This window comes from Heterocephalus glaber, unplaced genomic scaffold (assembly GCF_053883595.1).
Source record: "Heterocephalus glaber isolate CG9 unplaced genomic scaffold, H.glaber_assembly_v1.0 deba00001472, whole genome shotgun sequence".
Classification (NCBI taxonomy): domain Eukaryota; kingdom Metazoa; phylum Chordata; class Mammalia; order Rodentia; family Bathyergidae; genus Heterocephalus; species Heterocephalus glaber.
In genome coordinates this window covers 14,673,222-14,699,523 of record NW_028258315.1, presented here as the reverse complement: position 1 = coordinate 14,699,523, position 26,302 = coordinate 14,673,222, and the positions used below count along the sequence as shown (strand labels likewise).

The 26,302-nt window shown below is 41.6% G+C and overlaps 1 protein-coding gene across 4 annotated transcripts in view; it reads left to right on the top strand.

Moving 5' to 3' along the window:
- The window catches only part of Dtnbp1 (dystrobrevin binding protein 1), a 110,274-nt gene that overhangs the window by 19,818 nt on the left and 64,154 nt on the right, over nucleotides 1-26,302 (top strand). For 3 of the 4 annotated variants that reach the window (XM_021260622.2, XM_004847656.4, XM_004847653.4), the window contains exon 6: nucleotides 6,260-6,392. In XM_021260622.2, coding sequence (XP_021116281.1) covers nucleotides 6,260-6,392 — 133 coding nt within the window. Of the gene's footprint in view, nucleotides 1-6,259; nucleotides 6,393-12,854; nucleotides 20,982-26,302 lie in introns of those variants that run through there. The other variant, XM_004847657.4, reaches the window with a different exon arrangement.

The following is a 26,302-nucleotide window of genomic DNA, read 5'->3' as shown; positions in this document are numbered from 1 at the left end:
TGATGATGCTTTTAGCTGTGCTACCCTGTAGCTTAGTAAGTATGACTCCTGGTTACCGAGCCCCTCAGGAATTGTTAAGTAACAATAGCTAATCCATTCATATTGATTTTTTTTTATCGATGTGATCCATCCAGCTTACAAAAACCTGTTTAATTGATAATTACATACTAGTAAAACTTGTCGTTTAAGAAAGAAGTGATAAAGGTATGCAAGAAACCAGAAAACAAAGTTATGAACTCTTATATCTGGGATGATTTCTCAGTTCCACAACTTCCCTGGTCTGAGGCCCATTCAGGTTTCTTCACTGCTCCAAGCTTTAGTTTTCTCATCTGCAAAATGAAGGGTCACCAGAGTCCAGCTGGCCCTTCGTATCTGCAGGTTCAGTGTGTGCAGATTGAACCAACTGCGTGTAGAAAACATTCACTATAAAAATTGCACCTGCATTGAACATGTATAGATTTTTTCCTTTCATTCCCTACACAATCCAGTATAACAACTGTTTACATATTTTTGTATTGTGCTAATATAAATAATCTAGAGACGATTAAAAATACACAAGAGTATGAACATAGGTTATATGCAAATACTGTATCATTTTATATAAGGGACCTGCACATCCAAGGATTTAGGTTTCCCCGGGGGTCTTGAAACCAGTCTGCTTCGAGCTAACTGTACCTGCCTTGTAGGGTAGCTGGAGGATGGAATGAGTGACAAATGCAAAGCACTTAGCACAGTTCCCAGTATGTATGAGATGTCCGCTGTGGGCCAGGTGCTGATTTATGCTCTGGGGCTGTAGCAGTGAACCAGGCTGGCATAAACCATCCTGATGCTGACAAGCTAGTGACAATCTCTTGTCTTTACAAATTTCCAAAGCCATTTTTTGTGACAGTGGAGTTTGGATGGATGTTTTGCCGTTTAGCTTGTGCTACACAGCAATTTGGAATGCAAGCCACAGCATGAAATATAGTAAGGTAAACAGCATAGTAGTCTGTGCATTGAAAGACAGTATGTAAGGTTGAAATGTAGTCTTTTTATCCAGATTCTATATGCTTTCATATTCTTGAAATAACCACAGTGTGAGTTTTATCATAAAACTAGGAAAACATGTTTGGGAAGTTCTGTACTTATTGAATTCTGTTGAATTTCCACTAGAGGGTAGTCCAATACTATTTTATTGAATTTAAACCATCACGGGCTTGTCTTTCAGTTTTCACTGTTAGTTTATGTTGTATGACCTATTTTATAAGATTATTCCTTCCTTTAGAACAGATGACTCTTAGTTCTTAGGTAATACATTGATCTCAGAGAATGGCAGCCATATACTGTTTGTGTCTTTCTTTTGATCTGACCTGCCTAATACATCATTGTTTTGCTTTCTTCCATACAGAATTTAAGAGAACATATAATGGGGGACTGGCACAGCTGTTATTTCACGAACTAGATTATTTTATTGTTCGGGCTACTTTCTGAGATTAAACCCTTCAAAGAGGACACTGACTCTTTTTACTTACCTTTTAGTCTACTACATAGATCTCATTTGTTCCATAATGGCTTTTGCAGGTTAACACACCTGTTAAAGTTTCCTTATTACCACTGTGTGCTTGTTACATAAAAGCATAACGTGAGCATTTGATCTTTATTACCTAGCTTCTGTAACCTATGGGTTTGTAGCCAAAGAAGCTTTCTTTGTTCCATGAGACTAATTATTTTGTTAGAAAAGAACTCATTAAGTGTAAAATAATTAATTTTGTGTGCTCTTTCATTCTTCATATATCGTTAGCTACACTACAGATAATATGTACTTGAAACAAATGGTACAAAGAAAAATTCCAAGCAGAATTGCTCTTCCTCTGGGACAATCTTCTCACAAAGATTTGTGGAGCTCTTTCCTGCACAGCTGTCGGGCATTCCCAAATGGCTTCTCACAATACAGTTCCACCTATCTTTTCCACTGATCACTAACACAAGACATATGCTGCTGTTATAGTGAGCAAAGTGATGCGGCTTGAGCTCCTTGTAAAGGTGTTTGTGTATGGAGGCCTACTGCGTCTCACATACGTGCATTCTAAATTGGCTACCAAATGTATTCATATATGCAACTGGTTTTCAAGTAGGAAGTAAGCAGGTTATGAAAGGAGCATTTCTGCCAGTTTAAATTCAATATAAATACTTGGAATACATACGTAATTGTAATAATTTAAGCGTTTTAAAGTTTTTAATATAAAATGGATGAAAACTTGTGTTTAAATATAATTTTATATTTTGTTACTGGTTTCAAGCTTATTAAGAGTTAAAATAGGGCTGGGGATTTAGCTCAGTGGTTTCGCCGCCTTCCTTTCAAGTGCAAGGACCCAAGTTCGATCCCCGGTACCAAAAAAAAAAAAAAAAAAGTTAAAATGGAAAATTCTCATTGCTTTAACTCATTGATAATGTGGCCTGGTTTGGTATACCTACTGCTAATAAAATATCATCATGTTGCTTAATGTTTTCTAAGTTCTCTGCTCATGTTTGTATTATTCTTTTACAAAATTTATCTTAGTATTTAAATTAGATGAACATGAATCAGATTTATTTTCTTGATTTTTTTTTTATGTTGTAGAATAATAGAGTGACTTTATCACAAGTCACAAGTCATTCTTAATGGAATTCAGTAGACTAGCTATGAGGAGCTAAAACTATGCAAGAATACTGTATTTACCCTCAAGTCCAGTACTGATTCCTGCCATGATAGGACACAGGTGGTAACACAATGTCCGTGAGAAGATGAGTCTGTGTGAGGTTCAAAGACTGTGGAAGCGCAGAAAAGGGAAACAGCCGTGTGCTGCAGGCAGAGCTGGCATAGGCCCAGGCCTGAGGAGACCGTTGGGGTTGCAAAGGAGTGTACTTCAGAGAGGCACAGCAAGGAGGCAGGCAGGGGCCCTTCTTGGAATGCTGAGTGCTTCTGTTTTGCTATGAGGTAGAAGGAATATGTGCAGGACAGTGGTGGTGGGATTATTATAGTAGATTGTGGCCAGAGAGTGGTGGATTCCAGAGGCTGAGGTAAGGTGTTTAACTTGCTTCTGAAAAGACTTCAGGGCTTTTGCAGCTCTCTAAATTGATAAATATCAATTTGGTGGTAACAATTAAGTGACCATTGGCCATCCCAGGCATCTTTAAATTTGCCATTCAGCAAAAAACTTGGTGCGTCAGCCTATTCAGAAGGATGTTTCTTTCCCTCTCGTTTGGAATTCCAAGTTGATACTGAACCACTCACACCTGGTCCCCAGTCATTAAGAGAAGAGTGACTGGCACACCAAGTAAAGTCTGTACCTAGAACAGAATTCAGCCCATGAGAAATTAATTGGCCTGCCTGAGAATCGACCTCATTCAAGCTCCTGGCCCCATCAGCTCTGTAGTCAACTGACAGAGCCAGAATCTGCATGGAAATTGCCATCTGTCCAAATAAAAATTAAAAATGTAAAAAGGACATTACACTTTAATATAGAGTAGTAATGACTCCATTACTTATTTTCTTTAAAAAAATCATTTGAAATTTAATTCCTCTTAGAAAAAGGGGATCTTAAATCTAAGAAGATACTCCACAGTGTGATTTATAAGTACATATATGAGTTTGTCAGGGAAAAAATGAAAATGTTACTGATATTGTGATCTATCCTTAGATCTTGTTTATATTATATTGGTCAACAGGGGTATAAGTTTGAAATGACTTTTATAAAATTTAGCTAATCTTTATTAAAAGATTTCTCTATGCATTTGTGTATATTCATTTCATTACTGTCCATGCTAAATTTAGGTACTTTGACTCATTCAGTCCTTTGACGGCTTCGTGAGATGTGTGTTGTTAGCCCCTTTCACTGATGAGATGCCACATCACAGCTCTCATGAGGGGCAGAGCAGGATTTGTGAGCTTAAACCAGTCCTCCAGGTGGCAAGGGCATGTGCATGGTACCAAGGAACCAAGTCGCTTGGTAAAATGGGTTCCGTATTAAATGAAACTCTAGTTCTTATCATGAAGCAAAATGAGCTCTCCTTTCAAATAACGTTATCAGTTATGGTAGTCTTTTGTATGTTTTAAGACCTTGTCAAACTAGTTACAACAGAATGAGCTGAGTATTGCTCCTTCAGTGCTAGTGCTGTAGTACTAGCTCCCAGGCTGAGTCTCCCACTCATTTTTCTGTTTAATAAAAATTTTAAAATATGTGAATGCAATTAATATAACACCATTTGCCTTTTACATTTCTTTATGTACCTTTTAAATTTTTCTTTAAAGTCTTAGATATAATTATTCATTGATTAAAATTTAAATTTTTGCATAGTATTTTATTTGGAGATTCCATAATCTCATATATTAGCTATTTTGTGTGGCCCCAAAGCAGTTTGAAAACCAGTATGAGCTGTGTCAGTGTCAGCCTTTTCCAGACGTCGCAGTGTTCTGCAGTGATACCTTGATACCATAAAAGTCAGCGCCTGAAATGTCTTCACATTCACGCTGCTAAACTACTTGTCACACTTTTCTTTTTCAATAAGATTTTCTTTTGCTCTGAAATTCATGTCTTTATGCCTTTGGTCCTACCAAATAGAAGAGGGAGTTTTTATAAGCTCAGCTATTTAGTAGAGTCAAAATTTAGGATTTTAGGCAATGTATTTCTAGACCAAGGAAAGATGAATTAAAAACAAGCAAAATTTGGATCTTATTAACTAGCATTGCAAGGTGAAAGTTGAGGATTTGGCCCGAGCTGGTTTAGAAAGTCCTGTGAGAATGCTGTGCACAGAAGAGGGAATTGCGTCGTAGCTGCTGTATGTGAGTGAGCCGCAGGCTGGAAGGCTGCACAGTCGACTTGTCTTTGCTCTGCCTTCCCCAGGGTATTTCTAGTTTTCTTCATAGAGAAAACTTTATGAAGATGAAATTTTACAACTGTCAGTTAAAACTGAAAATGTTGTTGACCTATTCTGGGTATGGTAGAGCGCACCTGTAATCCCAGCACTCCAGAGGTTGAGGCAGGAGGATTGCTACAAGTTTGAGGCCAGCCTGGGCTACATACCAAGACCCTGTCTTAAACCACCCCCGCCGATAAAATAAAAATTTTGTTGATCAGTAAAGGTCATATTGTAAACAAGCTCTGTGGGCCTAATACATCAAAATAGCAATAATATTTTTATTTTTTCCCAACAAACTCACACCTGTAACTTATCTCTGGGCTAAACTTAAGGTCCCCTAATGATGAGGGGCTTACTGTCACTTCCTGACTTGGAAGCCATCCCTGCTGAGTCACCTGGACTGTTAGATGCCGTTCCTGTGAGCTCCTGCCCTGCACTCTCCCGCTGTGTCACCTGGCATTTGCCTCCCTCTGCTATGGCTCTGTGAGCATCAGGCCTGTCATCTCACCTGTGTCCCTGTGACAAGCAGGTGTCAGTGCGTGCGCAGTAAATGGTCATGAGGCCTTTTGAGTTCTAAAACCTTTGACCTCGACACCTTTCTTCTGCGTAGTCCTTACCCCTACACCTGTGAGGTGAGCTCACTTAGAATCCCATCAACTGGAAATCATAGTAGCAGAAGCACCTTGGTTTGGATTCAGCTATCCTCCCTGGCTGTGTGGCTTTGGGCGAGGTGCTAGATTGGTTTCTCCAGGCTTTGGAGAATCTTTTTTGAATCTTTTGACCAGATGATGTTTCTGTTCCAGTAAAGCTGTGGAGCTCTGTGGTCTGGGACAGGGCAGTGTAATGAGAGACGAGTCGCCCAGCAGACAGCTGAGCCTCTCCCTGCCCACCCACTAGCCTGGCCTCCCACGGATTCGTACATGTCCTCTGTGCCTTGGAGAGTTATGTCTGCGATATGCCAGAGGCAGAACAAATGCTGAAGTACTTGAAGTCATAAATATTAAATTATGTTAGAATAATTTGTGTTAATTGTATTTTGCTGTATTCTTAGGATGTGAAAATTGTTTATTCATATGTGATGTACAGGATCATGAAGATAGAAGATTAATCAAGATAGTTTATTTTTTCATCCTGGTTAATAAAGTATTTTGGAGATTTACATGTACATCTTGAAAATGGTTGAAATAAATTCAAAAAACAATTTTGAAGTGTCCTTAATGTTGGTCAGTATATTTTGCTTCCAGAAAGTTTAATAAGGATTATTAAGCAAATTCAAAACAATCTCAACAGTTTAACCTTTTGCCTTTTTGGTACTTTTCTTCATGATCAGGAATTCTGACTCTTGACATGTGTTTCTTCTTTTTATCTTATGCACTTTTAGCTCATTTGGAGGCCAGTTTTGAGGAGGTAGAAAATCGCCTGCTTCATCTGGAGGACTTGTGTGAGCAGTGTGAGTTAGAAAGATGCAGACATGTGCAATCCCAGCACCTGGAGAATTACAAGAAGAGTAAGAGGTGAGTTTAAAAATTGGAGTATTCCCATTCAGTCTCAAAGTTTTCCACACTGCTTTCACATTCTGTTCTTTATAAATTTGCACCAATAAAATACCAAGGTTTCAGCCTGTAAAGCTCATTAAGAAGATTTCCAAAACTTTCTTAAATTGCAGACTGTTGCTGTTTGTTTGGTTTTTTGTTTTTTTTTGGTACCGGGGATTGAACTCAGGACCTTGCGCTTGTGAGGCAGGCACGGTGCCGCTGAGCTAAATCCCCAGCCCTGTTGCTGCTATATAGAGAGGAGTCGTAAAAAGCTAAGAATAGAGCAAGACATGCATCTGTAGCGTGAAGATGGAGGGAAGCAGAGCAAAGGGCAAGCGTTCTGAGTGGCTGCCTGGGCCTAGTTTTTCCCCAGCAGCTGCCTTTTCTGTTCTCGCTTCTCCTTAACAGTGAAGTCAAGAGAAGCAGCCCAAGCCCAGGCTGTGGAGAGGGCTTGGATAGGACTGAATCACCACTCTTGTCACATAGTAGCCATGGAACCTTAGGCAAATGAATCTGTCTTGGCCTCAATGTCATTGTCTTATAAAGGGAATAGTAATGCACCAGTCTCGTGGAGTTGTGAGGATTGAATGAGGTAATTGATATCTAGTTCTAATAGTGCTCTGTAAGTATTAGTAGTAATGACGATGGTTATCCCCATTCAGGCCAACGTGAACTGGAAATGGAAGAGAAGTTTAAGGGCAGGAACCTGCTAATCCAGGTGTGGCCTCCTGGCCCCACAGTGACTGTCTCTCGGGCAGGGCTGGAAGTGGCATGGAAATCTCTGAAGCCCACGGCAGGTGTGACTGTGATGCTGGTGAGCAGGCATGAGACTGGCTGTCTGTGCTGGAGGCTGGCTGAGGCTGGGGAACAGGTGTGGTGGAGGAGACGGAGAGGTGGGGCAGAGGACACCACTGGTCTCACGGTTACTGAGGAGTAGAGTAGATCAGGCTTAAGGCTGTGGCAGGAGAAGGATGGAGCTGCTGTTGTGGATGGGAAGGGCTGGTCACTGACACACAGGACATTTAAAAATGTGTGGAAGTCGTAGATTATCACATTGCTGTTAGAAGTTTTCTAAAATAATGCCACAGGGTGGGACGGAAGGACATACCCAGTGTTTTAGAGCAGAAATTCTTCAGAACTTTAGGGGTGCATCTTTTCTTTTTAAAGTTTTTTATTAATATAAGCTTGTGATGCATAGTGATTACATTCAGCCTGGGGAGTTGATAAGGAGCCATAGGAACCACCTAGGGAGACAGTTTAAAATACAGACTGCTAGCTGGGTGCATACCTGTAATCTCAGCACTCTATGAGGCTGAGGCAGGAGGATAGCAAGTCCAAGCCCAGCCTGGACAACTTAGTGACTTAGGAACCCAACTCAGAATTTAAAAAATAGCCTGGACGTAGTGGCGCATGCCTGTGATCTCAGCACTTGGGAGGCTGAGGCAGGAGGATTGCTGCAAATTTGAGGTCAGCCTGGGTTACATAAGGAGACCCTGTCTCAAAAAACAAAAAGAAAATTTTTTTTTTCTGAAAATAGAGGACTGAGGAAGTAGCTCAGTGCAAAGGCACTGGGTTCAGTCTCCAGTAACATCAACAACAGAAAGCAGACTGTTGGCCTCCGTCATCGGGAAGTCCAAACCAAAATCCATTCCAGTGGCTTTCCAGGTGAGCCACTCCTTTGGGTGGTTGATGAACTGCAATTTGAGGGATCGTGTGAACTCTGCACAGAGGCTTCTGAGGAGCTCGAGGATGCCCTGGGTCAGATTGTTCACACAAGGTTTTGTGTGTGAGTCCTTCTGGAGAAGGTTTCTGTCAGCTTGATTGGCTCGTGGAGGTTACAGGAGGCTGTGTGGTCGCATTTAGAATAGAAGGACTTTTGAATGAGTGGTAAACCTTGTGGCCTAGAGAATTTCAAAACCAGCCTGTGGGAGACAAGGAACTCTATTTTCTCCCAAAAAGAAGGTGGCAGAGCTGGCGGTGGCTACGCTAGGCTAGTCTCCAGTTTTAAAGGAAAAGTTAGGTGAATATTCTGTTGTTGAAGAAGGTAAGTCACTGAAGTGAGTTATTTTATTATGCAGCAGGCATTCTGAGGAACATGGCAGGAAGGCTGGGAACTTTGGGAGACATTTTCGCAGCAGATTGGACAGCTTGGGTACAGGTTGTGTGACCCTAGCTTGTGATTTCCGTCTGTAAGATGGGGACAATAGAACCCTTAGGGTTGTCCCATGACTGTTAGTAAGGGGCTTTAGGTGGCACCTGACGCCTAGTAAATGCTCTGCCAGTCGGAGCCAGCACTCGGTCATGTAGGTTATTCAGGGCAGAACTACTGGGTAGATACATAGGTATTCGGTTTTTTTAATGCCCGGTATGTTTTTTAGCTACTTGAATACAAAAATTACATGAATAGTGTGATTGTTTTCATCAGTATGGGGTTGAAATTTGATGGTTTAAAATAGCATATAACATTTTAATACATAAAACCAAATCCCAGGTTTTGATAAAATGATTAGGTAGAAATGAAAGCAGTAAGATTTAGAGCTGTGAAATTTTGTCATGATTTTCTTCACTGTCACCCAGTGACCTAGATCCATTTTAATTAATGTATTATAACTTATATGTTACAGAATGAAAATTAGAATAGTGGATCTTTTTAATGAGCTTAAGTGTGATGAACAAATTTGTTGATAATGCCTGTTACTCTGAATATGTTAGAAAAATAGTGTGGCAACTGAAGACTACTGGTTTATAATCAGGAGCTTGATATCTGTAGATGAATGTAATGAGTGACTATCTCGCTGTGATAGGCCCACATTTCTAAGTTGTCTACTTCTCAAGGTAAACAGGAAATGAATGTCAACTGTCCTCACAGTTTTTTTTAACCCTAAGAATTTCAGTACAGAATTTCAAGGATGAGAAATTAAATTAGTACTTTCACTGACTTTCTAGGACTTCATCTGAAAAAATTACATATATAGGTATTTGTTAATACTCATAGTGCCTTCATAAAATAAATATTTATCCAGAAATGCCAAAGCATATTGCATCTAATTATCTAGACATAATCATCTAGACATTAGACTTGGAATTTAATTGAAGTCATATTTTTACCCTGAAATGATTATTACTGAGTTAACATGTTCACAATGGAGCCATCCTAACTCCCATGTCTTGCTGCTGGGTGGCTCTGAACCACCAGTGGGACATGCATGACTGTTCCATCGAGTGGCAAGGGACAGTCCCACCGGGTGGTGCAGTCCACAGTGGGACAGTCATGCGTGTACCTCTGGTGTTTAAAGCCAGCAGGAGTATGTTAATTCACAATTACTAATAGAAATATACTTTAGGTTATTATGAAAAGTCCTTGGAGACCTGAGCTTGAATTTTTCTCTACCACTTTCGACCTGCTTGACCTTTTGCAAATGACCTATTGTCAACTTTCTTATCTGTAAAATAGAGCAATGAAAATTTCTGGCAGAGTTATTGAAAAGAGATGGGGATTTTGTTTGTTTTTTATTTTTATTTTTTAAAATATTTATTTATTTATTTTTGGTACCGGGGATCAAACTTGGGACCTTGCGCTTGCGAGGCAGGTGGCAGCACCACTGAGCTAAATCCTTGGCCCTTTATTTTTATTTTTAAAGGGTCAACTAAAAGCAGGCACACTTAGCTCACAAAATCACTAGAAATTCTGAATTCTAGTTTCTCTAAATACAAATAGTAGAAATAATAAATATGGGGCATTGTTTAAAATTTACCTGTAAACTAATCTTTCTTCAATTCTTAGCCTTTTTATTTAGCATAGAAAAGGATGAAGTACCTTTTTAAAAGAAACTTTTTAGAAGGAATTTATGTAGTCTGATTATTTACATGGCTTATTATTTAGTTATTCTATAAGTAATTTGAGCACAACCCAGAGGGTTGAGATATCAAAATGGGATAATTACATCAAAATAGTTTTGTTGATGTAGAACTTCCATTTAGTTCAATGTATTGAGCAGTCATTTATCTTTACTGAAAACTCACTAAAGTGATGATACATTTAAAAGTTATAGTTCAGAAATCCACGAAGATGAAAGAGGAAATAGCAGTGGATGAAACATGGAATGAGCAGTTTGGAAGGTGGAAGTGGCCGGGTGAGTGGAGACTGACAGAGCCTGTGGAGGGGACTCGGACAGGAAGAGTGCTGGGGGTGCCTCAGAGCGCTGGAGAGGCTTGGGGTGCACAGCACCAGGAACCTTGAAAGACGGGGTGCTGAAAGTAGGGCAGTTGGTGGAAGGTACAGACCCCTGATCCTGGCTCAGCCAGCTGATTACCCCGTCCCAGCTCCTCAGGCCGCGTGGGGAAGAGGGCGCCAAGCCCTGAAGAGCCTAGATATGTTTGAGAGTGGGTAGAGGTGCAAGGACATTGAAACCAGGGACCGAGTGCAGGTCCACATATTCAACACTGAGGCTCTTTGGGCCTCTTTCCTCCCTGGCTCCCAGAGCTCTGACAGCCACACCGCCTCCCCCATGAAGCAGACTGGAGGGCTCACCTGAGAAGGTGGCTGGAGTTGACTTGCTGAGGTGAGCTGAGGTGCACCAGCTGGGCCTGCACCCTGGCTCCCTCTGGGGAGGGCCCTGCACCACTGTGCGTGAGCTCTAGTGCCTCACTCTGAAGTGTGAATGGACAGCTGAGGAACGCTGTTCCATTAAGAAGATTTCCAAAATGAAAGGAACCAAAAGAAATAGAAGATAAACTAGTATTGGTCTTTAAATAAGCCACAGAGGAACGAGAGACTGAGGGAAGCAGAAGAAACTTTAAACTTTTTCCCATTGAGGTTCTGGGGATTGAACCCAGCATCTGAAGCATGCTAAACTAGTGCTCTGCCACTGAGTTACATGCCCAGCCCTTTTTTAAAATTTGATTTTGAGAGAGTCTTGCTGAGTTGCCTAGGCTGGCCTCCAACTTCATGATCCTCCTGACAGCCTCCCCAGTATCTACAATAGGATTATGGACATATGCCACAATGCCCAGCTTCTGCTGTTAAGCATGTATATAAGAGAAAGTAATCCAGGAGGTTGAGGCAGGAGGATCACAAGTTGGAGTCCAGTGTGGACAACTTCTCGAATTAGCAAGATCCTTTGTCAAAAAAATAAAAAGGTTGGGGGTATTATGCAGTGCCAAGGCCCTGGGTTCAATCCCTAGTACCACCAAATAAAACAAAAACAAAACAAAAAAACAAAACTGAGAAAAGCTAAGAATACCTTTATTAAGAACATTTTCATAACTCTTAGGCTATTAGTAGGAGTTTCAAAATGAGAAAAAGAAGAGAAAACTTAATAAAGAAGTAGTACAAGAAAATTGACCAGAACTAAAGGACATGAACTTTCTTCCTTTTTAAGAAGATGCTGTGCAAACTAAACCAATGATTTTCCTCTTTTTTTTCATTCTGAAGAAGAAAATGCATTCTGCAAGAGTTTGGATATATGTGTATGTAGGCATTCTCTCTTGCTCACTCGTGCTCTCTCTCTAGATATAAAATGTCTAGATATCTCGATATCTCTGTCTAGCTGTCTCCCTATATATGGTATGCTTTCCAGAAAATACAGGTCCGACAGCTGGATGGAATAGGGAGCTGAGAGGATGAAGGATAATTTCCCCCACTTTTCCCGTGCTAATGGTGGACTGCTGTACACATCTTATTCAGCCCCTGCCAGAGCCCTGGATGTGCAGGGCAGCCATTAATGAAGTTGAGAAGACTGTCTTCACCCCATTTTTGTTTGCTTTGGTTTTGGTTTTGGTTGTATTTTTTTTGAGACAGGGTCTCACTATATAGCTCAGGCTGGCCTTGAACTCACTATGTAACCCAGGCTGGTCTCAGAGTCATAGCAATCCTCCTGCCTCAGCCTCCCAAGTGCTGGGATTGCAAGTGTGTGCCACCACATGCAGCTCAGATCCCCCAATTATGTCCTCTTGTTTGGACTTTTGAATTGTAAAAGCTGTGTCAGTCCTACGTATTGCTACCCATCTGTAGTTAAGAATGGCTATGTGCCCTTTTGTCATACATTTGATAAGTATTCCCAGCACAGGGAATGGATTGCTGCTCTTACTAAACCAGAAGTGGGACCCATACCCAGCCGTATCCGTGGCTTAACTCCTGTGGTTCTCACGATGGGCAGAGGAAACAAACCTAGCTTTAGGAAACTTTCGGGGGCGATTGTGAAAGTTATCTGTCCTCGAGAAACATTCGAACAGATGGTTTACCTCAGGTATGCGGTAGGAACATCCCTCTCTAGCAGTGGTTATCTGAAGAAAGTGACATCGAAGGGACACTGGCTGCAAACTTCCCTGAGTCCTCTTCCTTCTGCCCAGAGTTTGAGTGTGGCATCTGGCTGGTGGGAGCAGCACGTGTGGCGCCAGCAGTGTTCACTGGTCCTTGTGGATGTCTCTCCCCACCTGCAGGAGTTTTGCACAGGCCTTGTTCGTGCGCTGCCACGTATTCAAGGGGAGCCCTCTGCGGGCTTGCAAGACTCTTCCTCAGAGCGGCTTTTGCTCGGTGTTGCTGTGTCTCTGCCGCTCCAGCTGCCGCAATCGATCGCCCCAGACTCCTCCGCCCTGCCTCACCCCAGAGCCCGCAGCTCTTCCTCGTTCCCCGGCTCCACTGCATCCTGCGGAAACCTCCAAGGCAAGGCAAGGCGCCGGGCAGCACAGGGCTCGCCTCACTTGTCGCTTACTGGTCAGGAACCCTCGCATCTCTTCCGGAACATCTGTGCCACACACGCCCCCCCCACATCCCTCCCTATTAACCCGGGGCCTCCACGCCGAGGTATAGCCCCAGCCCTTTTTATTGTTATTTTTATTTTTCACTTTGACACAAGGAAAGTCCTGCCTCAGGAGGGGATGTAATTGGCCCCGACCTCCCTGACAAGTCAGAAAGCAAGCCTCAGAAGAATCAGACTGTTTCCACCTAAATTAACTACCTCAGAAAAGCTCAAGAATATTGATAGGGTTACAGAAATACCAGCTCCCAGCAAGATGCTTCCCAGTGTCTGGCATGCAGTCAGGACCACTAGCAGACGTGCTGAGGAAGACAGCCAGTCCGAATTTGCCGGAACTGGCGCAGATGTTCGAATCAGCAGGCGAGGACGGCGGCGAAGACAGTTGCTGGAACTGTGCTCTGAGTTCAGCAAGTTAAGTCGGGGCATGGGAAATACCTTGAAAGATATTCCCAGAACAGAACAGAACAGAACTTGGGTCTGTTTTCTCCTTTTACTCTCTCCCTCCCTCCTGGATGGTAGAAGCCCGTTAAACTTTTTACTTTATTAGATTTATTGTAGCTTGGTAATCACACTTGCTAGGTAGGCAGTTACCTCTGGAAAACAGACTAAGTGCGATGATTTAGTTGGTTTCAAGAATGTGTAATCACATCTTGTATTTTCTTTCAAAATTAAACCTAAGCCAATGAAGTTGGCAAGGGATAGAACTGAACAAGATTCTTGCTCTCAGGATTCTGTTAGAAAATAAATCTTGGCAGTTTCTGACTTTGTACATAGTCATGAGAACAGATGTAGCTAGAATATTTAACAGTTTATTAGATCCTTGGGTTGACAGTAAATACAGTTTAGGACTGAGGATTTAAGTTCTTCAACCTTTATTTTGAACAATGACTACCTGTTTACCGTTAACATTTTTCTGTAATTGGTTTACAATACTCTTCTTGAACTTTTTCTCTCTGTTGTGCAAATGTCATTCTGTAGATTGGGGTTTATAAAGGTTTGAAAGTTTTTGTTTTTGTTCTTTTTTGGTCCCGGGGATCGAACTCGGGACCTTGCGCTCTTGAGGCAGGCAGCAGAACCACTGAGCTACATCCCCGGCCCTTGTTTTTGTTCTTTTGAATCAGTCTCACTATGTAGCCCCGGCTGGCCTTGAACTCAGAGCAATCCTCCTGCCTTGGCTTCCTGAGTGCTGGGAAGGTTTTTGTTTTTAACAGAGGCATGAAAACAAAGTATATCCTTGAAGTAGAGAGTAGGCAAGACTTAAAAGAAGGAGCAATCTTGACAAAAAAACCTTTGCTAAGCTCTGAAACTTAGCAAAACATAGTTGTGATCATCCTGGTTTTAAGAAAAATGTTACTCTTTTTTCCAAAGACAGTTTGGTTATAATGCTTGCTTGTTATAATTTACAAAGGCTGTAATAGCTCTCAATGTTTTAGAATCAGTTTATTAAATTTGGAACAATACTTTAAATGTCCTATTACAGTTTTGAAGTTTGTTTCCTCATTGGTTAGTGGGGTTATTTGTTTTGGGTTTTGGGGGCGGTATGAGAATCTGAATTTTATTTTTTTCTATTTGCAGCCTTAATATTTTTTTCTACTTTTCTATTAGTATGTATTATATACAATGTTGGGTTTCATTGTGGCATTTTCATGCGTGCCAGTTACTGTACTTTTATTTACAGATATTGTCAAAAATATGAAATTTATCAGTTATTTTTGTCTTTGTTTGAATATGGCTAAAACTGTGATGCAGCCCTGTGCTTTACTCACTTCTCTGATACTGCCCAGGGCCTCCAAGATGGGGCGAGGAGCCACACTGAGCGTCTATCTGCCTGCAGGGAAGTTTCGACAGAGTCAGAGCGCTCATCCTCCCTGCTCCGGCCTTGCTGCTCAAAGGGCTGTGCCTGGTGTGGCCACAAGGACCCAGCTCTTCTGGATTCTCTTTTTTGCCTCCCTCACCATTTCCTGTCTTCAGGGTTGGCTCAGAAAAATGATGCTGTCATTGTTTGCAAGGGGGAGAGCTTATCGAGGTAGCATTTCCTGGAAGGGCTTTCCCCAGGGTGAGCAACGTGCTCCTTCCACCGGAAGCTCCATGTCTTATTTTGCTAATAACCAGGTCTTATCCTTTTCTTGATGGCAAAAAAGTGCATTATTGTCATAAACTAACACATTTCTTTGAGGAGAAGATAAAAGTAATACGCAGCTCTCAAAGATTAAACTAGATTTCCCAGTATATCAGTTGACCTGTGCTTTTACATGGGTTAAAAGAAGCTAGGAAGTATCTTTTGAGATAAAGCACTGGGGCTGAGGATGTAGCTTGGAGACAGAGCTCTTGCCTAGCATTCACAAGACTCTGGGTCCAATTCCCAGCATTTAAAGATCTATATCTATCTATCTATCTATCTATCTATCTATCTATCTATCTATCTATCTATATGATATACAGTATGACTAGCTTAGGAAAAGTTAAAACACTACATAATATGTTCACTTTTTTTCTTAAGTTTACTTTTTAAAGAGGTTTTTTGGGGGGGCTGTTTCTAGGGATTGAACCTAGAGCCCTTATGCATTCTGCAGCTATACTCCCACCCCCGAAAAGAGTTTCTTAATTAAAATGCATGAACAAAGTGCATGGCATACCACCATTAAAATATTATTTAATAGTAAAGGATTGTATAAACATTTTCTAAAATTAAGACGCTGATAGAGAACAAACCCATTATGCTCTTTTAAATATTTAATGTGCACTTTTCTCTTTTTAGATAAATAAATCTCTTAATAAATCAGTCCTTTAATTACCTTATGAAACTATTTCTTAAATTGTACAGCATTGTCTTACTTTCTCATTGCTGAGACACAGTACCTGACACCCATAACTCTTAGGAGAAGGATTTATTTTGCCTCACATTGCAGTTCATGCTCGTCCAGCTCCCAAGAAGCAGCAGCATGGCAGAGGGACCTGGTGAAAGAAAAGGCTGCTCACCTTATGGGAGCTGGAAGCTGAGAAATGAAGGGAGGAACCAGGGAGAGAGAGAAACCCTTCCAGGTCACCCCACAGTGACCCAGCTCTTTCGACCAGACCCTACCTCCTGACAGTTAGAATGGTGGTAATAAACACATTTACTGAGCACTAGTATGTGCCTGGCACTGTGCATAAAAACCTTAACCTGTATTGACTCATAGAATCCTCATAATGACCATTTGAATAAATGGTATTCACTTTACCAATAGGGAAAACAAATCAAGAAGAAATTAAGTAACTTGGCAGGAGTTATGGAGCCAGGATGTGGCAGTGCTGGACCAGAATCCATGTTTTTTGCCTTCGGGGTCTGTTCATACCCTGTGTCGTCTGCATGGAAAGCCACCTGTGCTGTGGAGTGTGCAAAGGCCTTGCTTCTCTTGGTGCCTTGACTGCCAGAGTGGCTCATTGTCGGGATGGATAGGGAAGGGCTTCCAGTAGTGGTGCCACATGAGCAAGAGTACATTGTATATAGGGAATTGTTTTAGGAATCACTCTGCTTTCAACAACAGCGACTGTGCCACACCTATGAGGATATACCATTTCATGTGGTAGGACAAGACAAAAATACTGAGAAGTGTCAGACCATTGGTTTGACAATAATGAGTATCAGGACAGTCCTTTAAATTTTATTTTAGGAAGCTGGCTAGCCAATTAAGTTTTGATTTAAAAAGTCAGTATTACATAGGTCATATAACTTTTTTTAAATTCCAAGTCTTCTTCATTACAGTTATCTCTCAGGTTCTTTTCAACTCTAAATTACTAAGATTTTGAGTTTCTATCGTCTTACTTTCTAAGCTGTGTGTCAAAAGATACAAATAGGGCCCAGCATTTAGCTCAGTGGTTCCACTGCCTGCCTCGCAATCACAAGGTCCCGAGTTCAATCCCAAGTACCAAAATAAATAAAGATACAAATATATAAGGCTTATTTATAGTAATAGCATGATAAACAAGGATATGGTACTGTTTTTATAATGAGCTAGCTGTCTTCCAGAGGTTTTGTTGTGTAAAGTTGAAAATGCCATGTTGGACAGGCTCCATGTAAAGAATGAATGGAAACGGACTCTCTAAGATGCCCTTGAGAACATTTACCTCAAGCTGGAAGGAGGCGCCTGCCAACCCAGCTTCTACTGTCAGCTGTGTTCAATCCACTGTGGCAAAAACAAGCAGAAAATCCAGCCAAATCAAAACAAAACTTACCCTCAACATTTTCAAATCTGAAGAAAAATCAAACTTAGAGTTGGTTTTACGATTGGCATTTTGAATGTGGTATTTTGTGTTAGCTTTTTATCATGGATCTTCTTAGGGAGGCAGTGTAGTATCTAGAGAGCATGTTTCCATCTGTGAGATGATTGTGTTTACGGAGATATTTATTCAGTAGCTCCAGTCTGTTAAGTTTGCATCTCTGAGTCTGATTTAGTTGACTTCTATACATATACCAATTTAATATACTTCTTACAGCATCCTTATTAATGTGATGCTTTGTTTTTATCCTGCCCTCATAAATCCCAGTAGAGAAAATGATTAAACAACAGTTTTACCCTTTGGAAGTACAACTAGGTTTTGAGTCTGTGTTATTTTTTGAAGAATTTAGTTTGGGGGTTCATTGTTTATAAAGGCATTTGCTGAATTGAGTAAATTTTATTATATGGTAAAATTCCAAAAGCAAGCATTTCAATTCAACTTACTTGATCTTCTGAAAATACTATTAAACTTTAGGAAAAACCAAATTCTTAAAAATATGAATGATAAACCAGTTGCTTTTTTTCTCCCGCACTGGAGATTAAATCCAGGGCCTTGTACATTGTAGGCAGGCCACACCTTTCATCCCAGCAACCCAGATATGTTAATATACAGTCAAACTTTATGAAGAGTAAAGCACTCTATAGTTAGAGCAGGGCTTCTCTGAAGAAGCGGATTATCTTGGTCATTCTGTGGCTGCAGAATGTACTTGGAAATTGTGATTTGCTGAGTGTCTGTGGGGTCCTGCTCTGCCCGGTCTAATATGCCCAGGCCTACTGTGGCTTTTCTTCTGAAATGTACTTTTTCTCTTGGCAGTCATTCCCACTTTTACCAAAGATAATCAAAGACTAATTTGTAGGTAGAATGAGTTTAGCCTCATCAAACTTGGCCTGATTATTTGCGCAGGTACAGAAAAGATATAGATTGATCACACAGATTCTTTCTAAGTTTGCTTTGCTGGAATATTTGATAAAGAATCTCAGGTTGGACTGTTAAAAGCCTCTCAAGACTAGGAAGCCAAACCAGTTAAAATTCTTATTACATTTATACAAATAACTATATTACCATGAAAATAAGAATGTATATGAGTAGTTTCCAAATTATGGAACAGTCAGGTATAAAGAAATGTTTGAGTTTTTACTCATAAGAATGTACCTGAATAGCTTAAAGGTTTCCCCAAATCTGAAAATAAGACATTAGAGAAAACAAAGCTATTATAGATTGCCTTCATTACTCAGATCCATTTATTTTTCTTTTTGAGGGGGAAGAGGAGGGCTTTTGGTTTTTTGAGAAAGGGTCTCACTATGTAGTTGAGGCTGGTCTTGAACTCAGTATGTAGCCCAGGCTGGCCTTGAACTCACAGGGATCCTCCTGCCTCAGCCTCTCGAGTTCTGGGATCCCAGCCATGCGCCACCACATGCAGCCTCACGTATTCCTGATCTTGATTAGAAGTTTCCTGAAGCCATCAGTTTCTTCATTGGAGTTTGGGATATTTTTACCTAGTCCGATGGTATCTTAAAGTTACCAGAAATTTATAATCAGAAGCCAGGTGCGGTGGCACACTTATAGTCAAAAGCTGGGTCCTATAGTCCCAGCTGCTCGGGAGGCTGATGCAGGAGGGTGGGTCCATTGAGCCTGGAAGTTCAAGAGCAGAAAGGCAGCATAATGAGACCCTGTCTCAAAAGCAAATAAACTTGTGTTTGAGAATACTGAGTCTCCTTAAAGAAGTAGCAGTTTTGGACTATAGGCTATTGCAAATGATCTTAAAGAAAAATCAAAATGATAATTGTCCATGGAAGACAAAGACTTTGAATGGCCACAGTTAAAAATCTGAGAGTCCATTATAGCCTACAACTCATCAGCAAATTTTGCAATTTGGGTGACATACGAGATTTTAACGTAATCAAAATTTATGATTGACACCATCTTAATATTATGAGAAATCTTACATAATTTTTGAACACTCATGTCAATAACATACCCAACGATAACTTTAAAGATTTGTCATCACTTATTGACAGTGCTTCTCATGTAATTTAACATATTAAATAAGCCTAATTAGTTTAATCTCTCTCTCCTACAAGGTGAGAGACATCCTTTGAGCTTTCCAGGGCCCAACTGGAAAAATCCCAAAGTTAATTTGAGGTCAAGAATTTAGAACTTGAGGGGCTGGGGATGGTAGAGCACATGTTTAGCATACATCGGGCTTGGGTCCAGTCCCCAGCAAGGGAGCATGGAGAAATTTGCCAGAAGTATCAAAAGGCTTTAAACACTTGATCAGGGCTGGGTGTGTAGCTCAGTGGTAGAGCACTTATCTAGAATGTGCCAAGTCCTTGATTCTATCCTCAGCGCTTATCAAATAGGATTGCACGTCCCTGTGAAATAAGCATTTGTTTAACCAGAGTGATAATTAAAAGACTTCAGAAGGAAAATAAAGGTTACCTAGTTGTCAACAAAAACTTTGCTCTTTGAATATTGAGATTTACTTCGCTTAAGTAGTCAAAGCCTTCATGAAAGGCAGCGCAAAGCATAAGAAACTATCTTGATAAAACACAAATTTTTTGTTTCCTAGACTCATTGCTTACAGGGTGAATAAAAACTTTTCACTGCTTTCTATTAAAAGCAGATGAGTACTGAAGAAACCCTTGTTTCTTCAGGACCAAATTGTAGTTTTTCCATCATTGTTTTTGTGTATGTGTGTGGTACTGGGGATAGAACTCAGGGGGTTTTGTACATGCTACTTTATGTTTTTGAGGAAAGGTCTCACTGTGTAGTCCAAGCTGGCCTTGACCTTGAGATCCTCTTGCCTCAGCTCCCTGAGCACTGGGATTACAAGTGTGTACCTCCACACCTCATGCTGTTTGCCATTTTTAACGAACTCATTTTTCAGGAGAATCTAACATCTAGGAAACTGGAGGTTGCTCTGGTCATAGTGGAGCACCTGAAAGAACTAGGAGGGTCTACAGTGAACTCCCGAGGCCTGATGTCCACATGTATTGTTGATTATTGCATGTGACAGCAAACAGGGTCAGCTGCAATGCTAAAGCAGATTTGAACATAGGTTTACTCCTGTAAGCCATTTAGAATCTGTTGGAACCTGTGACAAGATTATTAGAGTTTGGAACCACTGGGAAACTGGAAATAACCATCCTGTTAATGGCTCTGAGATCCTGAAGGGATCATTATCCTAGTCCACTAGATAAAGTTGGAGTGTCACATGGACCGACACATGGAATAACTAATCTCTAAGCAATTAAGTCTTCTATTGGCACAAAACCTTGTGTGGACTCAGGCTTTAATGGGTATTGAGGTGATTTAGGAAGAGGCTTAGTGGGGTTTGCTTGAATTTTAATGGGCTCTGCGCTTGTCATTCCTCCAGTTAACACTGGATATAGCCCATAAGGCTTGGGTATTTTGGTTAAATTGGGTGTTTGTGGACTGTCATCTTCCTCTCTGTCCAGGACAGACTGCAAAGGACATAGAAGACCTGGCCAGGATGGTCACATCTCCATTAGAGGCAAGCTGCATTGGACCTTTTGGCTTAGAATGTCCAGTAAGTTGACCCAGGTTGTATCACATGCCAAAGAGGAATGTTTTGCAGAAGAAACAGCCAGAGTCACTTTATAGGTTGAACCGCTGTTTTAGAGGTCGCTTGGAGCAGTGCCCTGGTACTGTCCAGAGATCATTCTAGGTTACCGGTTGCCATAGAGCTGCTGTCATTTCAAGGCCAGTAATTTGGAAGCCTTTTGTTTCTTACCTTGTTCAGAGGTAGTCTGGAAGTGTTCTGCTGTAATTATTAGTTTAACCAGTCCTATAGCTCCCATCTTTTCTTTTGTTTTATGAGCTCTGCTGGTCCCAGGAGAGAATCCCTTTGCAGAGAGGGCAGCTGTCACTGACTGAGTTGTATCATCAGTTGTAAGAAAGGGGCTTCTCGGTGAAATGTAACATCATTGAACAGGCTTTCCCTTTGCCTGCAGGTCTGAATAATAGACTGTTCTGTATTGGTGGGAAGCACTGTAGGAACAGCTTTCAGAAAGTCCTTTGTGGTTTTCCAGGCTTCGCCTTTCAGTGGACCAGGTGGAGCTTTCCCACCTGGTTACTGACTTCATTCTCCAAAGATTGATCAGCTTTTCTCTCCCATCCATCTGGGCATTCCCAGGTCCTACCAATATGGTGTTAGTTGGTAAAGGTCAGGTAGTTTAGAATTAAGAGATCCCAGTTAACACTCTGAGTTCTTTAGAAAACTTTTCTAGTTCTTTCTTTCATTTAGGAGCTTTTTGTTTGTTTTCCCTTCAGTGCTGGGGATTCCCATTCTCAGCTCTCTGGGAGACTGAAGCAGGAGATTCTTAACATAGCCTTAAGCCCTGTTTTTGGCCATAAAGTGTAAGTCACTTATGCATTATCTCCTGAGTTTTCAGGTCATTTAACTGTGTGGTTTTTTAGAGAGTGAGGAAATAGTTTGGTTTTTCTTCCAGTGAAGAAAGGCAGTTTACACATAATTACTACACTGTGGCTCTTCGGGGAAAGGAGGAATTATATCAATTTTACTATACTGGGTATGGGGTACCTTGCATTTTTACCTTTTCATACTGAAACTTTTTAAAAGTTATTTTAGAATCTTGTCTCTGAAGCTTCTGAACACCAGTAAAAATTAAAATCCCACTCTAGGGCTGGAGGTGCGGCTCCATGTAGCATGCATGAAGCCCTGGGTTTGATCCCCAGCTCTGAGGGAAAAAAGAAAAGAAAAAAAGTCCCATTCTCTCCACCCAATTCAGGAGGCTTGGGATTCACATGTATTTCTTAGATGAACAGTCTTGTTCATCTGGAATCTTCCCCATAAAGGCCTTTGCAATTCTGAATTATCCTTTTGCAAGGTTTTGCCACTTGTGTCAGGATTTGTAATTTCCCAGGGCCATAATTCTGTTTATTATTATTAGGCAGAGATCAAATCTTTAGAAATTAAGGGCTCCAGTTTTACATTGTCTCTTGGGTCTCCTAGAGAGGAGATAAAGGCCTAAGTGGGAGATCAGCAGGTTTGGGTCATGTACTGCTTCCCAGCATCCCTTGTTGCACATTTCCTTGTGTCTAGTGGTGACCTAAGGCCAACTGTCCCATTCTATGACCAGCTTACCCTCTCACAGGATACTTAGTTTCTAGTGGTGATTACCCTGATACCTTATTGATGGCCAGCCTGGGTCTGCTACTCGAGTTGTGTTTTTGTTCCTGAGATCTTGTCTACCTTAGCCAAATATTTCTCTTCCCTTGGTGTATGAGAACCAAAGAATGAAGAGGAGAAACCCAAATCCTTTTGAATCCCCAAAGCCCTAGTTCACACCCTCTGCAGCAGTAACCACTTACTGCATCTGCTGCCAATTACTTTAAACTGCAGCTCTGGCCACTGACTCATCAGCCACCAACAACCAAAGGTCAAGTCCCTTCTCACAGCATGAAGTAACACTGGGAACCCAGATCTGAAGAGACTTGCTTAATGCAAGAAGGCAGGCTTGGGAAGAGTTTATGACTCCTAGGGTTCTATTAGGAAGACAGAGGACCATAAAAAAGGAGATCGGTGATGCTTTCCTGTCTTCTTCAAGACCCTTCCTTTGATCACCAGAACTGTCAAAAGGATCACTACCAAGTTAGTTGTAGATCTAATTGACTTTAATTCATGATTCATGAATCAGGGCAGCTCCTTTCTGTGAACTAGAATGGACGCTCCCACTGAGCAACAGCAGAACGTGGATTTTATAAAGGAACAAGGAACAGTAGAGAAAAGCTAATTGGTTAATGTCCTAGTCTAGTGGTGGTGAAGCTGTGGCACACATGCTGCAGCAGGCTGTTTGTTACCATTGAATGCTCTAAAAGGTTCGTCATTTCTGTCCTGGTCCATTTTCCATTGCTGTAACAGAATACCTGAGAGTGGATAACTGATAAAAGTCTGCTTAGCTCACAGTTCTGGAGGCTGCAAGTCTGTGATCAGTTGGTGAGAACATCCTGCTCCATGCATGGTGGAAAAGCAGACAAACAAGTGATTGCAAAGAGAGAGCATGGGGGGGCAACCTTGTGTTCTAACAGCCCACCTTCATAGTAATTCATCTGGTCCTGTGAGTACTCACTTCTGCAAGACAGCATTCATCTCTTAATGGAGCTCCACCCCCATGATCCAGACATCTCTCACTAACCTCCACCTCCAAACACTGCTGCCTTGAAGAATTAAGCCTAACGTGAGTTTTGGTGGGGGGACAAACCATATTCAAGCCATAGCAGTTAACTTCAAGTTAGTATTTTTGTGAGGGTCAAAGCAGAGGGGGCTTCCTTATTATGCTGATTCAGTAGACTGGTTTATTAGTCCATTTTTCATTGCTGTAACAAAATACCTGAGGCTAAGTAACTTTTAAAAAGGTTTCAGTAGCTTAAAATTCTGGAGGTGCAAGAGCATGGCTTCACCTTCTGCTCAGCTCTGGTAAGGCCTCGTGGGGAACAGCATCACAATGGAGGGAAGACATGCAGAAAAGGTCACATGAGGACACAAAGCCACAAAGAGAGCTGCAAGGGGTCAGTCTTCCTCTTTTATAACAACTCATTCTGGTAGGAACTTAGCGGGGATCCCCTGAAAACGATGTAATCCCTCTGCAGGGCAATGCTCCGAGTGACGTCTTGCTAGGCTCCACCTTCTAATACCACCACACTGGGGACCAGTCTTCCACCACATAAGCCCTTTGAGGACCACTTAAACTAAACTATAGCAACTGGAATCTCATGTTTTTAGGAAACACTGGTCTGTGTGGGAATCCTTAGGTTACTTCCTTTGCTGGTATTTTGTTGGGACAAAACACCCAACACCCACAATTTAGGAGAGGCTTGTTTTGGCTCACAGTTTAGAAGTTGTGTTCCCTTTGTGGTCGGCAAGCTCCAAGGTGGGATGGCATGACAGCGGTGTATGGTGGAGGAGAGCTGCTTACTGTATGGTGGCTGTAGGGTGGAGAGAGCCGAGGAAGGAACCAGGAAGGAAGCTGTAACCTTTGGGTCATGCCCCCAGTGACCCACCTCTCCTGACGAGACCCTGCCTTCCTCCTATCAGCAGGTTAGGGGTAATGCCCTCATAAACCAGTCCCCTTTCAAAGGCCCCACCTATGGGTGCATGAGGCTCTTGGGGGACGTAACTGTCCTTAAAGTTTCAGTTTGATGATGTGGCATTTAGCAGGCGTGACTCCATTCTGCTTTGGCCCAATCTTTGGGGTCCTGGTGCAGGAGCTCAATCTCAAAGAGTGCCCTCCACAAGTTTTGTTTAACAAGAGTGAGGGAATAGGAGTCTGTAGGAGCTAAATGCTTGAGTGGGCTGAAGGGCATGGGAGTCCTGTCTGCAGTATGACTGGGTTTAGGCTTTGTGCTCTCTGGATTATTTCAGCAAGAGTCCCAGACTGTTTCTCTTCCTAAATTTTTTCCTAGTGAATTCACCTTCCTTTTGGTGATTGAGACTAGAATCTTCATGTTTAATGTGCTCATCTCCTTCTGCCCACCCCTGCTTACTCCTGTGTCACAGACCAATGAGTCTTACCTGGCAGTTTGTGAATTGGAAACCCCCTTTTCGTTACCAATGCGGCTCATGCTAGTCTTACCAGGCATCAGTTAGCTCTGCTCCAAACCTACCCATAGTTTCCGAAGTACAGCCTGCTCATATTCTCTCCCTTGCCAGTACATCTATCCATCACAGCAAGGATATTCTTCCTGGAGCACTGCTTTGCTCATGTTGTTCTGCTAAAAATAAAACCATGTTTGATAGATCAGCACTGAGAAACCTCTGCCTTTTTACCTGAACTGGTTTCCCTTCACTCAGCCTGCTGTTCTGAAGTACTTGCTTGAGGACAAACCATTGGTCAAATACTGCTGCTCTGAAGTGTGTTTCCTAAGTATGACGTACCCCTTTGGCCTCCTTGCCTTCTCTCACTGCTGTCTCTGCTGCTCTTAAATCTTCCACTTTCCAGGTGCTTATTATGCTAACAAATGGCACTGTCGGCCACATGCATGGTGAACCCTCAAGGCTGTCCGTGCTCCTGCTGCTTCACCTGATCACTTCTTCTTGCGTTCCATGAGCCCAAGTTTTGCTCTCTACCAGTTATCTGTACCACCACTCCTCCTCCTTAGGAATTAAGTACAAGAACAACTTACTCAGTGAGCAGATTACTTCATTTCTTGACCAGTTGTGTAATGGTGGGTCCTGATGGATAGACAAAGCCCAAAAGAGGCTCTGCTAGGCTTACTTGATGAGGAAGAGAGGGCTAGCTCCTAGGGGAGTCAGCGCTTCTCCTCTTCCTCGTGTAGTATTTACTCATTAGCTAACAGGCTTTGGAGTCCTCTTTTTCATGGTTGTTGGGATTTGGGGTAGGGGTGGGGAACACTAGTGTGTGAAATTATTCTGTTTTCCCTGTCTAAAACCAGAGGTGCCTTTTTAGAGATTTTGCTTACAGTCATATTCTGAAAGAAATCAAACTCTCTAAAGACTATAATCAGAAAAAAGAATTATGCATTAGAATATTGAGTGTTCTGTTTACTCTCTGCTCCCTATCTGTGGCTTCAGGGAATTGTTACCCTGAGGGCGTCAGTAAGAAGGGGAATTAAAGGTCTTTGAAGAATCATCTTATGATGATTTTGGCTTTCATCCGGGGATTGGAATCTAGGGTAGATTTTTAAGGCTCTTTAACTTGCACCTAACTGAGCTTGTAAGTATGAAGCTGGCTGTTGGCTGAAGGCAAACAGTTGCACAGTCATTTGAAAAGATGGGATTGAAAATTATATTCTCTCATAGTTTATGAATTCTGGTGCTGGAAAATTATAAAAAGTAGATATTTTGGGGAAAAGAGTGGAATGACCATC